The 13,542-nt window shown below is 50.8% G+C and overlaps 2 protein-coding genes across 2 annotated transcripts; both read right to left on the reverse strand.

Annotated features, from left to right (window-relative positions):
* Positions 1-349: 349 nt before the first annotated feature.
* HOXA9 (homeobox A9) lies at positions 350-3,846 on the reverse strand. The gene is made up of 2 exons (XM_075083131.1): positions 2,954-3,846; positions 350-1,778 (listed from the first exon to the last, which is right to left on the reverse strand). The coding sequence occupies exons 1-2, from the start codon at positions 3,501-3,503 to the stop codon at positions 1,540-1,542; spliced, it is 789 nt and encodes a 262-aa protein (XP_074939232.1). The 5' UTR covers positions 3,504-3,846; the 3' UTR covers positions 350-1,539.
* A 5,263-nt stretch (positions 3,847-9,109) lies between these two features.
* Positions 9,110-12,672, reverse strand: HOXA10 (homeobox A10). The gene is made up of 2 exons (XM_075083132.1): positions 11,832-12,672; positions 9,110-10,374 (listed from the first exon to the last, which is right to left on the reverse strand). The coding sequence occupies exons 1-2, from the start codon at positions 12,643-12,645 to the stop codon at positions 10,100-10,102; spliced, it is 1,089 nt and encodes a 362-aa protein (XP_074939233.1). The 5' UTR covers positions 12,646-12,672; the 3' UTR covers positions 9,110-10,099.
* Between the last annotated feature and the right edge of the window lie 870 nt (positions 12,673-13,542).

Below are 13,542 nucleotides of genomic sequence, written 5' to 3' on the forward strand. Positions count from 1 at the left end.
GCCAGGCGAATTTATTAAAACGGCGTTAAGTGGGGACTGTGCCCCCGCTGCCATCCGAAGGGGCTCCCTCCTCGCACTGCTCAGCCCCAGCTTACTGAACGGGAGCCGTCCCTCCTCTCAGCGAAGCAATGGCATTTAGGACCTGAATCTGTCCATTTAGGACGAAAATAAGCCCAGATTTTCATCACCTGGGGTCTGCGTTTATAGAACCGTGGGTTTGCCTCGGCTCGGAAATAGCACCACTACTCGCCTTGCCTCTGTGGCTGCCCTAGCCTTGCCATGTCCGCCGGTGAGACTCGGTGTGCCGTGGAACAACCCCTCCTTAATGATCTTAAAACATCACAAAATATAAAAGAATCAATATATTTTATTTGGCAAAAAGTTAAATATCATTTCAACACAACGATTTGGTCAGTAGGCCATGAGGTAACTATTTCAAAATAGACAGTGTACGTTCTGCATCAACATAACTTCCCAGATTTATTTTTTTTAAATCGATACAAATTTACAATAACCAAATGTAGGTTTTTTATAGTGTATAATTTATTATCAATAAAATTAACCTTCATTACAATAACCATCAAATCATTCGATTAAAATTAAAACGTAAACCATAGGTAGTTACCCTTTTCACATATATGTATAGCTCCGAAATATGATAACTGCTCACTGGTGCAAAAACAATCTTTAAGCTAGTCTGTTCATTTACTTTTTTTTAATATATAGAATATATATACAACCGACAAAGACAGTACTATATATATATCAACTGTGCATACTAAAATGACTTGCTTCAATATTTTGAGAACCGTAATTCCCAGACATCCCGGACGAACTTTTTTCTACTTTTTTTTTTTTGTTGCTTTTTTTTGTTGTTGTTGCGTTGGGATATATATAATATATATTTTACAATCAAAGGTTAACTGTCTAATTATACAGAAAAGACTTAATACACTACAGAGCTATACTCTATGCAATTTTTATAATAAACAACCTGAGTTCAAATTGAATTCTAGCTTACACCATTACATCCGGTACAGCACCCAAGCACATAAATTGAGTCACAAACATAATTACCACAATAAAACACAGTGTTCAAGTATTAGAGCAGAGATCTCTCTGCCGCGCAAAGAGCGAATAAAATTAACTACGTAGGCTAAACTATACAGTCCGTAAATAGTTGTGCATTATGAAAAGGTAGTTTTTTTCTTTATTCATTTTTTTTCTTTTTTCTTGCCATAAGTGAAGAAACAGGTAGATTTATACAAGCCAGCTAAACAGCCTTTTCGTGCTAATGCCCCCTTTTTCTTTCCTATTAGAAAATTAAAAGTCTTACTGTACCTCTCCTGGCAAACTGGCCTCTGTGACAATCAAGGTACAATCATAATCAGAATTTGCCATGGGAAAAAAATGAGGCCTGGACCCAGACGCATTGCATGGCAGGGCTCGAGGGGAAGATTTTTGTTTTGTTTTTAACTTTTTTCCTTTTTTTTTTTTTTTTTAACTTTATGCCTTTTCAGTTTTACCCGCGTGTCACCATCATTCATCCTTTGCTCGATCTTTGTTGATTTTCTTCATTTTCATCCTCCTGTTTTGAAACCAGATTTTCACTTGTCTCTCGGTTAAATTGAGGAGTCTGGCCACCTCGTATCTACGGTCCCTAGTGAGATACATATTGAAGAGAAACTCCTTCTCCAGTTCCAGCGTCTGATGCTTGGTGTAAGGGCATCGCTTTTTCCTGGTGGACCTTGCGTGGAGCCAGTTTGCAGCTGGATTATCTACAAAGGAAAAACAGGAGAAGTTCAGGCCCGGGGCGGGGGGTGAGGAGGGGAGGGAGGAAGAGGAGGGGGCTGGGGAGGGAAATCCACGCGGGACCAGCCGCGTAGGTGTCCCGATATTGGGATTTAGGACGTGGGTCTCATTTCCCCAGGCACAGGGGGTGGTGAGGCACAATGGACTCCAAAATACAGACACATGGAGAGGTCACACGCAACCACACGCGGCAAAGCCCCGCCGCCCCCGCCTCCCCTCGCCCTTTTTATTGTTTGTAGGATGCAATTTTAAAATACCCTTTCTCCTCCTCTCTCTCTCTCTCTCCCCGCTGGCTCCCTCCCTCCTTCCTGGCGTCCCCACGCACACACACCCCTCAAACTGCCATCCCGCGGAGTGACCGGCCAGACCAACATGTCATCGAAATTGTTTCACTTTTTAATTTCGACCTTCTCCAGTGTCATCACTGGCAAGACCCAGGGAGCTGGCGAGTCAGCCTACAGCTGGCATAATTAAAACCTCGCCCGCTTAGGACCCTGATTTGCAAGGCGTTAATCGCGATAGCAATCCCGAGGCGCTCTACCACCAGTCCCGTAGCCCTGGGAGCATCCAAGCCCGGGGTTTTCCACCGAGGAGACGAAGAGGGGGTGGGGGTGGGGAGGAAGGGCACCAAGTCAACGGCGAGGTTTCTGCTCTCAGCCCCGTAATAGCCGCCCCGGCCTGCCAGCCGTCTCAAAAGGATCAGATTCACATCCAATGCTTTCCAGGCACCCTCTCCCTGGCGTCTGCCCACGCCTGGCAGCGCGGCGCGGCGGGCGGATGCGAGCGCGTCCTGCGGAGTTTGCTGGGGCGGGGGTGGACGTTTTTCCTTTTTTTTTTTTTTTTTTGTGTGTGTGTGTGTGTGTGTGTGTGTGTGTGTGTATGTGCTTAAGTTGCAGTTGTAGGGTGGGTTTTTGTTTTCCTTTCAGCCCGGAAAGCCCGAGCCATCCTAGATCCCGTTCGAGCCTGCGAAAGGCAGCGCTGGCTTTTGCAGATGGCAGACCCCGGCGAGCTGGAGCGGCGGCGGCGGCGGCGGCGGCGGCAGCAGCCGGTGCTCGGCCGCGCAAATTGGCCCCAGCGCCTCGACACCTCCCCGCGGCCGGCGCAGCGCCCTGAAGTCCATTACCCACGCAGTCCCACTTACTTGGATCGATCTGCGGTTTCTCTCCGTTTGCCTCACTTTCTCCATTGCTTTCAGAGAATGCGCCTTCGTGGCTTTGCTTATCCCTATCAACTGGAGGAGAACCACAAGCATAATCAGAGAGAGACAAAGTGTGAGTGTCAAACGTGGTACAGTCAGCCCTTCTGGCCGCCAGCGGTTCAGGTTTAATGCCGTAATGCCTGCTGGTAGGTAACCCGGGGAAAGACAAGGAGCCCGGCACAGGCTCAAGCCACGAACGCATGTACCTGCCGTCGGGCGGTGCCACCGGCGCCTGGTGGTGCGCGTAGGGGTGGTAGACGGCGGGGACGCCGCTGGCGCCGGCGGGGTGCGCGGGGCTCCAGGGAGGGCCGAAGACGGGCGCCTTGGGCTGGAAGCTGCAGGGGGCCAGCTCGGGGTGCTCGGCCAGCGCCGCCGGCCGCGGCGGCGGGGGACCCAGCGGGGCGGGGGCGTAGCGGGGGGCCGCCAGCTCGTCCCCCTCCGGCACCAGGAAGGAGTCCACGTAGTAATTGCTGAGGGTCCCGGGAGCCGACATGGCGGGCGCGGGCGGCGGACCCGCCGCGGTTCGGGGCTGCGGGTTTCACGTAACAACTTGGTGCTGGCGGAGAAGTAGAGTCAGTAATAAGTTGAGGGCAGCCCGGGCGCCCATTGGCTGCCCCGGTCACGTGGCGGGGGAGCAGAACAATAAAGTATAAATCAGTCCGCCGGCTATTAATGGGTCAGTGTTTTCCAGCCATAATTTTTATAGCGAGGCCATATGTTTTTATGCAAAGGGATATTGGAGTTATACGGCGGGGTTTGTTTTAATTGCGGCCAACTGAGATTAAAAGATCAGATTCCGTATTACGGCCGCCCCCCCTTCCCTCTTTCTCTCTCTCTTTCCCCCTCTCTCTTTTTTTTTTTTTCCCCCCGTTTAAGCGGACTATTTTATATCATAATTAATCATCCCATCAGTGGGTCGTGTTCCCCGAGAAAAAAAAAACACCAAACCAACCCACCCTTGTGATCGGAGACCTTCACATAAAATTATACAATAATTGAAGCAATAAAAAAGGCAAAATAGCAGTTGCGGTATAGTGTATTTAAATATATATTTATTATATTTCATAAGGAGTTATTGTTTCGGGAGCCGCGGGGTTGTTATTAAGTCAGTAACTACGAGCGCGCTCATTTGCATCGCTGTGTTTCACAGCAGTAAAAATTTACGAGTGCTTGGAAAGGTTAAATTATACTATTGTGTTTAGTTTGGGAGCTCACTGTAAATAATACCGCTCCGTTCGGGCTCAGGGCTGGCAGCGGAAAGTCAAATTCAACGTATCCCCTTTCCGAAGCCCCGCCGCCCAGCCGGCCCTCCCCGCCCGGCCGGAGGAGGACCGGGGCAGTCTCTGGCTCGGTATTTAGGCTGGCCGGCACCAAACTGCACTTCACCACCCCACCCCGCCGGGCAGAGCGCGGCAGTGACCGAAACACCCTCCTCATCCTCACCGCCGCGCCTGCCCGCCCCTGCCCTTGGACGGGGGCCGCGGCAGCCGGGGACCCCCTCGGCAGGCCGGGGAGAGGAGCCGCCGTCCCGGCCGGGAGGGGAGGAAGGAGAGCGGGCAGAGCCGGGCGGCGGTATTTATCGCGACGAGTAATTCTTAACTATGCAGGGAAGCAGCGGGGGGAAAGGGGAGAAAAAGCCCCGTCTCCCCGCTGCCGAAAGGCACCCTGCTTCTCAGGCCGGCTATCAAAGGGGCGCTGGCAGCCGGCCGCCCCGCATGCTGGTGAATCAAATTTATGTGCAGATATAGTTAGTTATTCGCTGGCACCTCCTTTGACTGCAGGACACACGCTAGCGGCATCAGAAACCGAGCGGAGGGTTACATCCCTCCGCAGAAGGAGGGGAGGGTGCGCGGGGGGGGAAAAGTCAGAGGCGGCCAGATCCAAGTCCAGTGTTAGGAATTAAAGTCGTGGCTTTGCAAATATGCCCGGGACTCCCCCATTTTATTTTTTTTTTCCCCTCCGGCGGACACTCACGCTGTCTATCCCCATGGCTGGCGAAGGAGCGCGGTCAGTGGGATCCAAGGGGCACAAAAAACCTCCGCGAGAGGGTCAATTTACTCGAAATATTTTTTATTGAAAATAGAGCCCAGCAAATGGTAGGGACGGCTGAGTAATAATTAAAATCACGTGTAAATATTGTGCATGCGAAAGTGTGGTTCTAATTAGTTTTACACCGCTATGTGGGCTGCCTCTCTGCCTCTCCCCCTCTCTCCTTCTCCCTTTCCTCTTCTTTTCATGTCTTCCCGACAGTTTAATCCGAAATCTTACAGAGATCCCATTTTAACAACGCTCTCTCCCCCCCATTCAGGATTACAAAGGCCCATAATGAAACTATTATCCCCCATTAGAGTTCGAAAATTACGGAACGGTTGCAAGATCTCCACAAACAAGGAGCCCGTTATTTTCTAACAATTTAAAAAATGCAAATAAAGCTCTCCTCTGCTATTTTTTGTGGCCATTGTATAGACACGCCATAATAGAAAAAAATAATTGTATTTCTTTCCTGGAAAGACGGAACTCGACGTCATTTGTATTTATTATTAAGAGTCAGCTGTGGTGAAATGTGATTGTAGAACTTCCTTTTTCCATTCAGAAAAAATAATGTTAGCTGCAGGAGTCCTGAATGTTTATATTCGAATTTGGGTTCTCAACTTGCAGCGGGTTTCATTTTTTTGGTTCCTCACCAAAAATAATAGCAAATGAATGACAATAACAATAACGTTTAAGAGAACGTGCCTGCATTTTTATTCCCCTGTAAAATCCTGCATTTGTTCACTGCCGGCATCCAAGCGGCAGGAGAGGGTGTACAGAGAGCAAGAGATAAAATATAGCAAATAATTACAGACGTTTTTCACGCCGTCACGTCCGCTGATAGTAACGCTGGAGCGTTCGCCTCTCTTTTCGTCCTTTTAGACCCATTTTCCCCCAAAGTACATTTTGCATACGAGCCACGAAGGCTAGCGGGGGCAGCGGGGGCTTCGTGCAATTTGCGTTGCAAATTACTTAAGGTTTTGGTGGCTTACACCCTCGGAGGCCAAAGACCCCAAACAGGGCAGAAAGAGACCTTCACATCAAATTGCGATAGGAAATCGGAATTCCCGGCACCGAAGCGCTGCTGGCGCGTTCGTACCTGAATAAAAATACTCCCTGCCCTCCGTCCCAGCATAATCAAATTAGCAGAGCTCCAATTCCGCTAGCTCTTATCCCCGGCTGCAACAGGAAGGACCCCGTCGGTTTTTAAGCGGGGGGCATATGCAAGGGCTGCCTCACTTGCCACGCACCGTGGAGGCGCGGAGTGTACGCGGTCGCGGGGCAGGAATCCGCGGACGTGGGCGACCTCTCCTGAACGGGAAGTTCAGGATCGCCTTTTCCCAGGGTTTCCTGCCGCTACAAATCACGGAATCGCCGGTGCTACGAACGCACGGAGGTGTTTTGGCACAGAGGAGAAAAATGCTTCGGAATTTGGGGGAAGCAGTCCAAAGTCAGGATGATGCGATTCCAATGGGAAATAAAGGGCAGAAGCAAACCTATGTACAAACGCCTAGCAGGCACGCACAGACATATGGACTGTAAATACACTCCCCGTACGTACACAGACCCAGCGGAGAGCCCGTCAGGCGCGCAGCGTGTGTAGAGGCAGCCACAAGCACTTAAATTTGACTGCAACGCGGAGCTCTGCTCCTGCCCCCGCCGGGGATGTCTCCTTCGGTAAGGAACCGGCCAGCGTGGCTTTAGCTAAAACCCGCTATCCGAACTCCTCCGAGTTCCTGCCGCCCAGCTTGGAGTTCCGAAAAAAAAACTTTGTAGGGTGTTTTTAAATTATTATTATGATTTTTAGGCAAAATTGATCACGGTGACTACAAAAAATACATAGAAATAAACCCCCGACAAGCGAGTTTTCTGCCGGTTCCCGCTCCTGCCTCTCCGCTGCTGAGGCTGCCCCGCTCCGCCGCCGTGCCGGCGCTGGCTGCCGGGCGGCGGGCCCGGCGGGAGGCAGCCCCTGCCCGCCGTCGCGCTGCGGACACAAAAGGCGGTGGCGGCGGCGGCGGGCCCGGAGAGGTCGCTGTTGCCCGTTCCGCCGCCGCGGAGAGCGGCCGCGCCCGCGCCGCAATCGTGATCGTAACCGAGGCCTTGCGGGGCGGCCCCCGGGCAGCCCCCGGGGGAGCGGGAACGACGGACAGCGGGGGCCCGGGGAGCCCTGCCGCAGGGCCCGGGGGGCACCAGCCACCCCATACGGGGGGGACGACGACGACGAGAACCGCCGGCGGGGCCGGGCGCCCCCGCCGCGGGTGGGGTCCGCCCGGCCGCGGGCCCTGGCTCCGGGGCCTTCTTTGTGATGGTGCGCGGAGCAGGGCCGGCAGACTTGATCTCTCCCCGCCCCCTCCCCCTTTTGGGTCTCTGGTTTTTTTAGATATATCCCGACAGAAAAATAAAAACAGCCCCCCCCACCCACCCACAGCCCGCCCCCCGAGCTCTACCCACACCGAGCAGAATGCAAAAACGCACCTGACCTTGAATGCAGCCTACGAGATATATTAAAATCCCGCAAGCAGGCAGGGACTCGCTTAGGAGCTAGCTAACCTTGAAGAACTTGTCAAGCTTCCCCCCTCGGCTGCCGTGTTTATCTGAGGAATCAAAGGAGGCTCCGTTGCAGATGGGGAACAATGGCATTGGGACTTGACGCCTACAGATCACTTCAGCGCTAAGATTTCTTCGGGCAGATAGGACCCTCGCACCAAGCATACCTGGTGATGATATCAACTGAAGTAATTAAGGCAGTTTCGTGCTGTAGAGAGAAAGGTGGAGCCCCAACAACATGAAACTACCTAAACCACAGAGCAGTTCTCAGGCGCTAATTATTACTTTCCCCATTGCCGTGGTCTTTAACGCAAGGATCCCGCTACGAAAATAAAACCAGAAACGTGACTAAAACATCCCTCTCGCCCGCCCGCCCGCCCGCCCGCCCCGCCGGCGCCCCTCCGCGCCCCCCGGCCAGCCTCGGGTGGGTTAATGAAAACAAGAGAGAAATATAATAACACACACACATCCCCCCCTCCCCTCCCCGCCCCGGGCAGCTTTCGCCTCTCCATGCAGATGCAATCGGGAAGAAAAAGGCCGTGCACGACAATGTTACATCATGAAAAGCTAACGGCTCCCAGTAAGCCCGGGTTCAAAGTCTGTCCCCCCTCCTCCCGGCATACACATACCCTGCAAGGAAGCATTAGCTGTCTCTCTCTTCTCCCAGCCCTCCTTTTGCCTTCTTTTTGCGCAAGACTCTTTTAGCTAAACATGCAGCAAGGGAAGGGTGATGCAAAAAAGCAGCAAGGGTGAAATAAGCTCTTCCACATGCAGCCAGGTAGGGAATAGCCTTGTCTAGAGGGGCCCGCCGGCAGGGAGGCGAGGCTGATGTCCCCCTTCCCCATGCTCTCACCTTTACGATTTCTTCTCAGCCCTGAGATAAACCTAGAATTTTGTCACCGTCCTCTGCAGTTAAAGATCTCCGCGCACTTGTAGGTGTTTGATTAAAAAAAAAAAATCGTTTTCCTACCCTCAAGAAATAGTAATTTGCTTCCTCAGTCCATGCAGCTCCTCAGTCAACTGAAACCACTCGTTCAAGACAGCAACAATCCAGATATACTAGCAAGTCATAAAACTGAACAAAAGCCGACAAACCTTAGAGCACCATCGCTATATGGCCCAGACAAATTACGACCGTCTAGGTAATATTTAAATAGATTCCTAAAGTAATTGCAGGGGGTTTAGGCAACTATTCCTGTTGTAAAAGTTCTCGAAGGCATAAAGTAGAACCTGAGGATAAACAGTCACAAAAAGAGGTAAAATTAAAAGGATTCATTCCACGGTTTTTTATTCTTCTATGAGAACATAAACATCGTCTTTTTCACGCACAGCAGCATTACAATATTAATTTATTTCGATTTAAGGTAAGAACTAAATATAGCTAGAACTAACATTTATAATAACGATAGAATGCATTTGCTTAAAACAGTATCGGCATTTTAATAATAATAGACATTTATACATATCTGTATTTATAGTTTTTCCCCTTTCTTTTTTTCTTTTTTTTTTTTAATTTTTTTTCACCTATATGTTTGACCCTTTAATGCATGTAACTTCACAGTATAAAGGAAGACGAATATATTCTCCCTCGCAATCTCAGACTCTGGCTCAGAAAGTCCTTCTGATGTCCAGGATATATACTTTTCAGTGAAATTAGTGAGGAAAAGTGAATACTTTCTTCTCAAGGGGGAATTTCTGTGTGCTTGTCATGCGTTACCAACGGTAACGTTATTTATAGACAAAAAAAGAAATCACTAATTCCACATATTTAAGCAAAACTACATTAAGTAAATATCTACAACCAGAAAGAGCGAGAGAAATTCAGAGGTAAGTGTCATAATTTAGTCCATGAGCAACACGAACTCTTTTATACCTTTAAAGAGGAGAGATTTCATTTTCCTGGCCAATTTTAAAGCTGTAATACTGACATTTAAGGTAAAGCAAAAAAAAAAAAAAAATCCCTCCTAACACCCGTTCCCATGAAGCCCTTTTAAAGGATGCCTGCATTTCATTATTGGAAGTCCTGCTTTTCGAAGGAAAAAGGGGGGAGGGGGGAGAAAAGGAAAACAGAGTGGGGGGGAAAGCTTGCAATATACAGAAATATGGCAAGGCTTAAATATCTTCATTCTGCACATACAGTCCAAGATACACCGCTTATAATTTAAACGAATGCGCCTTCAACCGAGCTTATTTACTTTTCAGAGAGAGATATGGGGGGGTAGGAAAAGATATTTGCAGCTCCTGAAGCGGTATTTCTGCGTTTCAAAGCTTAAAGGAACAAGTCGGCCCCGGGGAAGGCTGAAGGAAGCGGGGAGGTTCACGCACGGCATTTTGTGCATTAGCGTGGCTTTAGTCCGCCCCCCCACCCCCACCCCCACCCCAAAGTAGCTTGTAAGAGGTTAAGGACATATTGAGAACGTCTAAAATGGTTAATCCATACAGGTGCGGATGACTACAGCCTAGGAAAATGATACTGGCTCTTTAAACCATAAAGATGTGCTTATAGGTTCATCAAGAGAAATTAAAGTTGGCTGTGAGCTCCCGAATCCTATTCTCTCTGTTCATTTTCTTCAGTTTCATTCTGCGGTTCTGAAACCAGATTTTAACTTGTCTGTCTGTGAGGTGGACTGTGCGGCTGATCTCTAGGCGACGCTCACGAGTCAGGTACATATTGAATAGAAACTCCTTTTCCAGCTCGAGAGTTTGATGCTTGGTATAGGGGCACCGTTTCTTTCTGCCACTTTTTGCCGTGAGCCAGTTTGCTGCATTTTCTCCTTTTGAATTGCCTGGTTTTGAGAGAGTAAAAAAGGGACGTTACCAGCGGGTAGAAGGCAAAGAGCTGCGGGGGGAGAGGGGTGGAAGGAGCATCTGTCCGTGTGTCTGTGTGCGGGGAGGGGTGTGTGGTGTCGCTCCGCCGGCTGCGGGGAGTTGGAATGTGGGGTGTCCTTGTGGGAACCGAGAACTTCAAAGCGGTTTCCCAAAGGCCCTGGAGCCGGTCGGGAAAGTCTGCCTCTGCTCAAAAAGCTCAGGGCAGCCTTGTGCGGGGCAGCGTGCCTCGCTGGGCAGTTCTCCTCCGACCCTCCAAAACAGGCTTTTACCCGCTCTCCCTCGGCCGCTCCGAGCCCGCTGTTACTGGGGGGCGGCTTGGTGAATGGCCTGGGGTCTAATTTTCCCCCACCAGACACCTGCTTCCAAAGGAAAAAAGAAAAAAAACAAAAAACCAAAAACCCGAAGCCTGGAAGCCTGGGGATCTGAACTTTGTAAGTCTGCTCTGGAGGCAGAAACAAGGTGAGCTGGGGAGCCAGAGCCTCCCTGCCTCCAGCCCCTGCCTTCCCAGGAGCTTCACCCCGGCCCTTTTTCCAACCATTTCGGGGAGAAAAAAAAAGGGGGGGGGGGGAAGGGAAAAAAAATATTTAAAATCCCCCGTTGCAGGGTGTTTATTCCTCTCAATGGAACAGGCTGGGAAAGAGTAACACCGATCCCTCGATGGCTCGGAGTGGTTCGTGGTTTGGGGTTTGCTCTCTAGTAGTTTTCCGCTTTCTTTTTTGTTTTGATCTGATTATTTTCCAACGGGGCGCCTGAAGGAATAACAGGGCTTCTGAAACGCGGCCGGAGAGAAGCGCCTGAAAAGTCTACCGCCCAGGGAAGGGGAGTTATTTTTTTTGCCATGGGGACCCGAAAGGGAAATAAATAAGCAAATGAATAAATAACAACCCTGTTATCTAGTGTAGACGCAGAAGGATATTCGCGGTGCATTCATCAGTCTAATTTGATAGCAGTTCATAGATGGCACATTTCAGCGCGGCTGTTATTCCGAAAAGCATTCTGGATCGTAAAATATAACTTACCGCGTTAATAGGTTTATTTATTGGCACTGCCTATTGCTTATTTTGGATGCTTTACAAACATCTCTGTTATCTGGTAGGCACCTTCACATCACAGGGGAAAGATTGATCTTGTTTTTCTATATGTTTAAGCAGCATGCAGGCTAAAGTTGCCCAGAGCGGAGGCTCTAAAGGTTTAAAACTATAGGATGGACATTAATTTTTACGGCAACCCCATGCCCGAATATTACAAAGTTCAGAAGGTCAGTCTGAGCAGCGCTTCTTGGCAGCCCCGCGGGGCAGCTGGGATCCTCCTTTTGCATGGCGATGCCACTATGATCCTCAACTGCTTTTTTTTCTTTTCCTTTTTTTTTTTTTAATCATCACCACCACCATCATCATCATCACCATTCGCTTACCTACGGGCTCTTTCTCGGGAGAGGCTTTGCTGCTCTCTGACGGAGCTGGAGAGAGCTCCTCAGCGGTGGAAGATGAAGCCTGAGTCTCGTCCTCCCTCTGGGAGACACACGCCAAGGGGCTGGGGGAGCGCTCCTCGTCCTCCTTCCTCCCCGCGTCCGGGACGGGAGGCAAAGATGGAGGCGTCTGGAAGCGGCCGGGGGGCTGCGGAGGGAAGGGGGCAGCCCCGGCCGGCCCCGCGCCGTAGCTCTTGGAGGTGCCATAAGCCTGGGAGAGGCGGAAATAGCCCGGGACGGGGACCCCGCCGCCGCTGGTGGCCGGGCTGACCTCGGCGCTCAGCCGGGGGAAGGGAGCGAGGTCTGTGGCGGCCGAGCCCTTGGGGCATTTCTCTGAGTCATAGAGGCAGTAGGAGCTCTCCTCCTTAATGCTTGGAGCGAAGGAGCACGAGGTGGCCTGCTGGCTCTCCGGCTCTTCCATGCGACAGGACCGGGGGGGGTCTAGCCACACTTCCATCCCTGACACGTAGGGGTGCGAGCTGGGGACCATGCTTTGAGAAGTACCTTCATTGCGTTTGCTCAAAACGGGGAAAAGTCCGCAGCTTTGCAGCCCGTAGGACAGATCGGACGCTTGTGGCAGGTAGATACCACTGTTGGGGTAGTAGCCGCCTCCGCCTCCGCCTCCTGCTCCCGCCGCTTCCCCTCTGCCCGAGCTGATCAAGGAGTCTACCAAAAAAGAGTTTGCAGCCGGGCTCTCGGAGCATGACATTGTTGTGGAATAATTTGGCGAAGGGAGCAGATAGCCCTTTCTGGCTGACATTTCTTGTGCAAAACATGCTGAATATGATTAGAGATACCCCCGCACCACGGCAGACGCCTGCAGCCAATGGAAGCCCGGGCCTCCCCAGCAACCCCTCCCCGTCTGGTTTCGTATGCACCGAGCTGCTCTCAGGTCGACCTCTGAATTTGGGAGATAGATGTATATTAATGTGTAATATGGATTTCCATACACACAGGCGCGCACGCTTCGCCCACATGGGCGAGTGCCTGCGCCTGGGCGGGAGCCGCGCTCCCGGGAAGGGGAAGGAGCCGGCTTTGCTAGTACCGGCTCCAAGTTTTGCTCCCCTCTTATCACACGCACCGCTATAAACTAGCACGGCGGTCCTGATGTTTATTATACCTAGGCTGAAGCGGTGTCCAGATGAAGCTTTTACTATCACTCCTTTCTGCCCGCGGTTGGGCTTTCCGGCAGCAACGCCTGCTCACCTCCTTGCACAGCCTATGTGTCTGGCGAAATTAATAAAGCCACGGCTCGCCCGGTGTTTTATGCTCAGGCTCTGCTCATTTTATTTGATTGTCTCGTTTTTTAAGAAATAAAAGACGTGTTATTGTTTATCACGGATCATTGGAAACCGTAAAGGGGCCTGGTGCCTCTCGCGTTAAACTACCAAGGAAGGGGGCTGCTTCCAGCCTAGCATCACCGCCACGACGCCAGGCTGGGCTTAAATTTCCTGGAGATAAAATGCTCGCTGCTGCGCTGAAGAATCTCTCAGGGAGCAATGCCACTCTGGGAGGATTGATTGTGCGGTTGCAGCTCCTAATGCTTTAGTTAACGCTGGATTCTTCCCGAGGTCTGATTACCATTTAAAATATAAAGCCAGACACATGCCACAGAAAGAATCCAGACGCGAGCAGTTCAAATGGATCCTCGCAGGAT

Source organism: Phalacrocorax aristotelis, chromosome 2, assembly GCF_949628215.1.
Source record: "Phalacrocorax aristotelis chromosome 2, bGulAri2.1, whole genome shotgun sequence".
NCBI lineage: Eukaryota > Metazoa > Chordata > Aves > Suliformes > Phalacrocoracidae > Phalacrocorax > Phalacrocorax aristotelis.

Coding starts and splice junctions, on each gene's coding strand:
- HOXA9 (XM_075083131.1), bottom strand. CDS start 3,503: ATGTCGGCTCCCGGGACCCTCAGCAATTACTACGTGGACTCCTTCCTG. Junction 1,779..2,953: donor GAAACCGCAGATCGATCCAA/GTAAGTGGGACT, acceptor TTTCCTTTGTAG/ATAATCCAGCTGCAAACTGG.
- HOXA10 (XM_075083132.1), bottom strand. CDS start 12,645: ATGTCAGCCAGAAAGGGCTATCTGCTCCCTTCGCCAAATTATTCCACA. Junction 10,375..11,831: donor TCCCGAGAAAGAGCCCGTAG/GTAAGCGAATGG, acceptor TCTCAAAACCAG/GCAATTCAAAAGGAGAAAAT.